The sequence below is a fragment of the Marmota marmota genome, unplaced genomic scaffold (assembly GCF_001458135.2).
Source record: "Marmota marmota marmota unplaced genomic scaffold, marMar, whole genome shotgun sequence".
Lineage (NCBI taxonomy): Eukaryota > Metazoa > Chordata > Mammalia > Rodentia > Sciuridae > Marmota > Marmota marmota.
In genome coordinates, this window is record NW_026000185.1 from 12,769,933 (window position 1) to 12,777,756 (window position 7,824).

The 7,824-nt window shown below is 41.9% G+C and overlaps 1 protein-coding gene across 2 annotated transcripts in view; it reads right to left on the reverse strand.

The window, feature by feature from the left end:
• Arl6ip1 (ADP ribosylation factor like GTPase 6 interacting protein 1) overlaps positions 1–5,716 on the reverse strand; it is a 10,623-nt gene extending 4,907 nt beyond the window's left edge. The window contains exons 1-3 of one of the 2 annotated variants that reach the window (XM_015491107.2): positions 5,560–5,716; positions 3,084–3,217; positions 2,512–2,631 (exon numbers count right to left, since the gene is read on the reverse strand). In XM_015491107.2, the coding sequence (XP_015346593.1) occupies positions 2,512–2,631; positions 3,084–3,217; positions 5,560–5,595 (290 nt within the window). In that variant the 5' untranslated portion in view covers positions 5,596–5,716. The remainder of the gene's footprint in view (positions 1–2,511; positions 2,632–3,083; positions 3,218–5,559) is intronic. The other variant, XM_048789558.1, reaches the window with a different exon arrangement.
• Positions 5,717–7,824: the final 2,108 nt, after the last annotated feature.

Genomic DNA, 7,824 nt, shown 5'->3' on the forward strand with positions numbered 1-7,824 from the left:
AAAAAAAAAAAAAAAAAAAAAATCGTGACTTATACAAGGCCATGTAGAATTCAGTAAAAATTTGACTCTAGTCCTATATTATTTTTCAGGTCCTAATACATTCTGCATTGTAGCCCATCACACTCCCACCAAATAGCTGTATTTGAGCACTCTGCAGCAAGATGGTAAATATTCAAGGCTTAATAACCCCAACTGGGCTTCATACATTTGATGCCAAGATAGCAATAAACAGTTCAATACTTTTTTTTTGGGGGGGGGGGGGGTGAGCACAGTTAACCCTAGGGATGCTCTGCCACTAAGCTACATCTGCAGCCCTTTTCACTTTATTTTTGAGACAGGGTCTTATAAATTGACTACCCTGGCCTTGCACTTAGGGATCTTCCTGTCTCAGACTCCCAAGTGAGATCATAGGCATATGCTACCATGCCTAGCTCAAATCCAAATTCTTTACACTTTAGTCTCAGTAAGGGACAATACAAGCATCAAACAATAGTAATAAAAATTCAAAAACACGGGGCTGGGGCTCAGTGTCAGAGCGCTCGCTAGCACATGTGAGGCACTGGGTTCGATCCTCAACACCACATAAAAATACAAGTAAAATCAAGGTATTCTGTCCCTCTACAACTACAAAAAAAAATTTTTTTTTTAATTTTAAAAGACCCTCTGAGACAGTCCCATTTATCTTGTTTCTGATAAAAAATAAACAATTGTCTCTGGACTGTCTTTGCTACATGACACAGTGACAACTATTAAGGCCTGCACTGAGGAGTGCACTGCCTTCTCTCCTCTACTCCTCATCCCAGGAAAACTGCAGCATCAGATAAAGCAGGAGGATTCCTACTGAGCCTAGGACTTCTTGTATACAAGTAGACCTTGTATGTTGTTCCTGGTCTAGATTAGATTTCGACTATGCAACAGTGTTTTTTCCCCATAAGATCATTCTGGTAAAATCAAAAACTAACATTTGCTATCAACAATTGAGTTCCAGCTGGATGTGGTGGCACAACCCTATAATCCCAGAGACTTGATACGGTGAGGCAGGAGGGTGGCAAGTTCAAGGTCAGCCTCAGCAACTTAACAAACCCTGTCTCAAAATCAAATAAAATAAAAAAGACTGGGGATATAGCTTGGGGGGGGTGGGCAGGGGAAGAGACCATGAGACTATCAGTGTTTATATTTGAAAGCTTTCCTCTGGGAATCATGAACTGCAGATTAGAATGTCATTTAGCTAATACAGTCAAGGTCAGTGATTGACTGCCTTTGTAAAGTCTGTTATACTGTATGGTTACCAACTTGTCTCAAAACCAACAGTATTAATTCAGGTAAAAAATAATTCAAGGGACAGTTCCAAAGCTAATCCATTCTGTAAGGAAAACATCTTCACAGAAATATGCAACATACTCATCCCAGAATTTAAGCAAACTGCCCAAAATTCACAGCTATTAAAAATTCATAAGGCACATACTTAAAATTCTCATTTTTATAAATTTTTGTAGATTACTAATTACATTAAAATAAACAACTAAGAAGGAATGGTAACTGGTTAAAAAATCTATTAAAAATGTAATTTGGCTCATTATTTGGATCAAAAGTGAGAAATTCAACATTCTAAAGGGAAATTAAAATAGTTTCAATACTAGTCTTGGCTATTGATATAATCGTACCTATTTGCAGATATAGCTTAAATCTATCCTGAAGTCCTTAGTGTGCATTTAGCTAACTACCACTGCACTGCCTCAATGCCCCTCCAGTGTCCCAATATCTCAGCCTTAAGCACAAGATCAAAATATCTCACAGCACTTAAAACAGTGCGTAACATAGTAGACACTTAATTAAATGTTGCTAAATCAATGTGGATAGAAATCTCCCATTTACTGCTTTTGTATTGATTTGAATATAGTTTGTGAAATTATATTAAATATTAATGTAAATATAAATATGTGACTTTTATATAAACCTCAAGTTTTATAATCCTTTGTTAAAATATTATCCATTTAAAAACAAAAAAACTCACTTCAATAAAGTTTAGAATGGGAAAAAAAAAAAAGTCAGAACAAATAATCACCTATAAAAGAACTACAGAACTACTGGGTGCAGTGGCGCTTACCTGTGATTCCCAGCTACTTAAGAGGGTGAAGCAGGAGGATCCTAAGTTTGAGGCTAGCCTGGGTAACTTAGGGAGACCCTGTCTCAAAAATTTAAAAAAGGGATGGGGATGTGGCTCAATGGTAGAGAATTTGCCTAGCTTGTCAAGGTCCTGTGTTCGATCCTTAGTACCCACCCCCAAACACATGAATACAAACGAAAAACCCCAAACCCACAGAGATATGTCCTGGAAATTCATGATTTATATCTAAAATTGGCTAAGAGATTCTTCACATAAAAGCAATAAATCTAACCCCTTGGTGTCTGATGGTTAGAGAACTGTCTGTACTTAGTTACAGCATACTAATCACAGCCACCGGGTTCAGTAGCTCCTCAGAAATGAGACTGCCAAATTATGCCACCTACCATTTATTGGAGCCAAAAATTCTAGGTGCTAGAATGGGAACAAGGTAGTCAGCCAAGCACAAATACATAACAAAACAGGAAACACCGGAGAGAACAGATGGATCTAGATAATAGATAATCCTGTTAAAAAAGGAAAAATATTAATCAAAATTAGAAATAACAGTCACCATTATTTCTAGCTGAAAATGTTTAACTATGCATTTAGTCCATAAGTTCTCAAAGATCATATTTGCTGTTTTCTCTTTAGTTTTCTCACAGGTGGTTTTTCCAGAGGCTTCTTGGCCTATCATAGGAAAAATGATTAATGTAAACATAAAAAGTCTAAAGCTCTTTGGGGGTTCACAATACTTTTTAAGAGGGAAAGGGGGTTGAGTGTCACTGATTTATTTAGCTGTGTTAAGTTACCAAGTTTACATAAGTACGACAAATTCTGGAAAGTACATGAACTGCTTATAAGCAAAGGCATTCTTTGCGGATTATATATTACAAAAGCTTCCATAAGTGGAAGCTATGTGCTACTTGAGCCTTTATTACTAAAAGCACAACCCTTAGTAATCTAATAGCTCACTTACAGGAACACCAAGGAAACCACACCCATGATGGCAGGTGGGAACCAGGCTCTCTCCCATCGGAGAATTTTATCGGCCATCAGCATCATTTCTCCCCATCCTTGCAGCTGCTCTTCCAGATTCGCAGTCTCTGCAGCCTACACACAACCAACATTTAAAGTGGTTCACAAAAGTGGTTCATTTCTTTTAAGGCACCAGACATGTAAACGACTTCTTAACCAGATCACTATCTTAAACAAGCTTCTGAAGTTTCTGAAAAACTGCAGTTTTGGCACCAAAGATGGAAGCCAGTAGGAGGAAAAGAACCCTATCCTTTAAAGTTCAAGCATTGGGCTACCTACTCTTTACAACCATAATGGGACATAATCCTTATAGTGCTCCACAAAGAGAGACAATTACTTGTTTTGAAATTAAAGAATGTGAGCTTTGAATGGTTAACTAATTTCACCGAAGTCATAAACAGAATCATGTGGCAGTGCCTAGTATTAATGTTAGATCCTTTAAGTTTGTTCATTTCAGGTGATTAAAATTGATCTGTTGTTTTTGTCATTTCATTGATTTAAACTCCTTATTTCTAAATCCATTAGGAAAGCCTTTCCCTGAACAGCATTCAATCTCTAAATAGCTCTTTGTGTAATGGAATCACTTAGATGTTGGCATTCATTGCACAATTAAGGAAAACTACTTCCACTAAATTACGTGTGGCACTTCAAGCTCAAAAGCTCCTCAGTACTGTTTCTCTTATCATGTATAAGGTCATTTTGGTTAGACTTCAGATTGCTCTGCAAATCTGATAGCCAAAAGCAGACCTCTAAGATGAGCTAATGTGACAAAAGCCCTTACACTGACTTTGGTAAAGGAAGAAAAAAATGACAAGAAACCAAAGTGCCAGCTGGGGAAGTGGCAAATGCCTATAATCCCAGCTACTCACTTGGGGGTACTGAGGCAGGAGGATCTGAAGCTGGAGGACAGCCTGGGTAACTTAGTGAGACCCTGTCTCAAGGCAATAAATGAAAAGGGCTGGGGATGTAGTGGTAGAGTGCCTCTGGGTTCAATTTCCAGTGTCAAAATAAAAACAAAAACCACACTCCCAAGAGTCCCTACATACTTACCACTGAAAAATACATAAATAGGATAATGTCGGTTAATCTTAATAAAAACACTTATCAGTGCCACAATCACCAAGGTGACCCCAGAATTTCTGTATATCCCACACTTAATAATAGTTAAATAGATTATAAGAAATAGAAACTAAGCATTTTATAGCTTATATTCCAGTTAATCCCCAAAAAATTCTAAAAGGAAGGTGTTGCTAACAAACCCTATTTTATAGAAGGGGAAACCAAGATGCCTAGAGATAAGCAGATCTGAATCTAGGAGATCAAGAACCAAGGCCTTGCCCTTTTTAAAATTAAACTGCTTTGCTGTAAGGAGTGGTTGAGTTCCGAATCCCATTTCAATAGAACTTGGGTGATTTCCTTGCGCCTCAATTAATCCTCTTAAAAGGAACCATGCTGGTGACTAACCATACAGAAGGGGTGTGTGTGTGTGTGTGTGTGTGTGTGTGTGTAAGGGGGGGGGGGAAGGGTGTGGGGGCTGTCCATGTCTTTCAAAAAACCGAATGCAAAATGAAAATCATGCACAATGAAGATGACCCTGTTAAGTCATTTAATCTGTCGGCATTTGGGTTCTTTAAGTACAAAAGTCAAACTGTCTCCTCTTCATTTCTGGCGTGTGGCCTGTCTTTCCTTGGGGAAGGGCAATGGAGATAATGTAAGGCTGTCTCTCGTTTTTGCCGAGATAGTGCAAATTCATTAAATTAGGAAGGAATTAAATTTGTCACTACCTCACGCAGTTTTTTCGCATCCCTGGTTACTATTCTAAAATCGTCCCCAGTCGTTCAGTGCCCCCGCACCCCAGACTTCCAACCTCCGGGAAAATGCCGAGACCTGCCATTGTCCTTTCGGCTGGACCCCACTTGGAGCTCTCTGCAGCGAGCTCGCAGCCTCTCTGCCGTTTTAAGTTATGCCAGCTCCAACAAATTCTCGGCAGCAGCCCTTTCACCCTCCACGCTTGCCCAAGTTTTAGGGGGAACAGAATATTAGGTTACGGCCCAACAGGAGGAAGGAACCGGACATGGCTGGGGCCCGGCCCCAACAGCGCTCCCAAGCCCCTGGCGGCCCTCCGCCCCCCGGCACCCCAGGCTTCTCCGCCACAGCCCCTTTCTCCACTTCCTCCTCAAACCCCATTCGCGGTGGCTAATCACGCGACCTTCTCGCCCGGCCCCGCACCTCCCCAGAGGAGACTGGGGGTCCACAAGACTGCGGACCGCCACGCAGGAGCTACCGAAGCAGCCCGGGGGTCCGGCGTCGTCGCCTGTCCTGGGAACTGGGGGCCGAGGGCTGGGCCCGCCCCGCTGAACCCCACGATAATCCGGAAGCCCGGCTCGGTTCCCTCGGGACAGGCCGCGAGGACTCACCAGCAGGTTGGTGCTGCGATTATCTCCCTCCGCCATCGTCCCTGAGGTGCAGTCTCAACGAGCGCAAGGCACCCTCCAGGTACCTTTCCCGGATACCCGCACCGCGACTGGAGCGCGAGGGAACGCCCCGTAGGCCCCTTATATAGGTCGGGCTCTTTTCCCGACAGCCTTCGCGAGGCTCGCTCCTCATTGGACAAATCAAGCTCAGGCTCAAAGGAGGACAGACCAACCGCTGCTCAGCGCATGGCTTGAAATCAGGGTCAAAGGAGAGAGAGGCCGCGCCGGGTTGAGGGGGGTGGGGACACGGGCTGACCAATCAGCGTGCCCGCTCAGGGCTGCCGGAAGCCGTTCAACTGCCGCTGCGGCGGTCTGGTCTCCGTCTCTCCTGGGTTGGCCGCCGCGGTAGCTCTCAGCACCTATTTTTATTGGATCCCAATGCAGCTAAGTTTCCTCTATAGAAAACCGATAAGTCGAAGAATTGTGCTGCTGCGCAGTGTCAGTCGCAAGAGAAATGAACACGTGACAACCCTCCCCTGGGCTGGGGTCCCCATCAACCGGGTGTCCCTCGTCCTCCCTGCACTGACCGGCCTGGCCAAGCCCTTAGCCTGTATTTGTGACTCCAGAAGACTCTCATGCCCACCTCATGAAATTTCGAGTAAAAGGAAAAAAGAGCTACTTTCTGTGAATTTTGCTGCCTTGTATTCCTCTTACCCAGCAGGAATAAGGCTTAACTTGGGGGCGGGGCAAAAACATAGTTGGAGAACTTGTGAAAAAGGCACCTGGTTATAAAAGGGCTTTCTTCCCATGGGGTATTTAGGGAAGTCCTTTATGGGGCATTTCGGTTAAATAAGCTCCTTCTCCAAAAACGGATGGCTTTGACAGGACCTTCTTGCATTAGAGGTCATATTAAGGAAAGATGTAAACCTCAGGCAGTAGAACGCATAAGCAATGTTAGGACTAACTATGTTAAGAAACTACCTTCTCTATCCAGAATTTCAAAATGCAACTGCTTTTCATTATTCGGTGCAAACTTTTGTCAAACACCTACCTGGTCAGCCTTTTGCTTTGGCTCAATTAAGCATCGTTTTTAACTACCAATCTCATTCATTTATAGTCACCTATATTATACATTGGATTTATTTTGAATGCATTTACCAGATTCTTTAAAAACTCAGGGAATTCAGAAAGAAATATGAGAGAACATAGGCGCAGACCACATACTCCCCTACATAAACTGGCAAGGGCAGGAGTTGTGGATTTCAGGAAATAGTGTGCAGTTTGCCTTGGAGCTTTGGATGGTTGGGAGCAGTCTGGATCACGTTGAAATACTTTAATAAACAACACACCTTTTGCAAAGGAATACTACTCTTCCATGAAGTCACACTTTGGGGAATGTTGGGAGAAAAGAGCAGGAGATTTTATACACACACACACACACACACACACACACACACACACACACAAAAGATGCAGTAGAGTGATGGAGCCTATTTGGGGAGACTTAAAAGCTATGAAATTTGAGCAGCAACCCCTGCTTCAAACTTTTAAAAGGACTCAAGTAATCATTCCCCACATTACCATGAGCATTGAGGTGCCAGTCTTGCTGTAGGCACAGTAATATCCACTTCCAAAGGAAAGGACAGAGTTCCTAACAGTCTTTAAGATAGGTTAAAAAACTTCAGCGATTCCCCTGGAATTTATTATTCCCAGAATGTGTTCCCAGATCATTTCCAAATGCATATCCTAGAACTTCAATAGGTCTCTCAATAAATGTCCAAGTGGTTCAACTATTAAAAATAACTACCCTCAATGGAGCTTTCTTCTGAGCACTATTTTTGTACCACAAAGATAGGAAGTAATCTTTTGTTCAGATGATTACGCAGTTACTATAAATCCCCTTTAACAGAACCTATAGGCAACACACATCATTTTCAACGAACAGCGGGACGGACAATTTCTATCTTTCATCGGGGTTTTCATGCCCCAGGGAACATACACATTTGCCAAAAGTGGTCTGCTGGAGTTTTATTTGGTAAATACTAAAAGAAATTAAGTTTAATAAATTGACCCTTAATACCAAGAACTTTCCCACTGAAGTGCAAAATTTCCATTGCTGTTCAAAAACAGAACATTATTTTTTTGAGAATTAAGTTTTTAATTTTTAAAGGTAATTAGTGTTTTAAAGAGGGGGGAAAAAAAAGCTACCCATGTTCCAAAATGACTTTTTCTGGAATCTACTTCAATAAATTCAAAGCTTAAATGCTG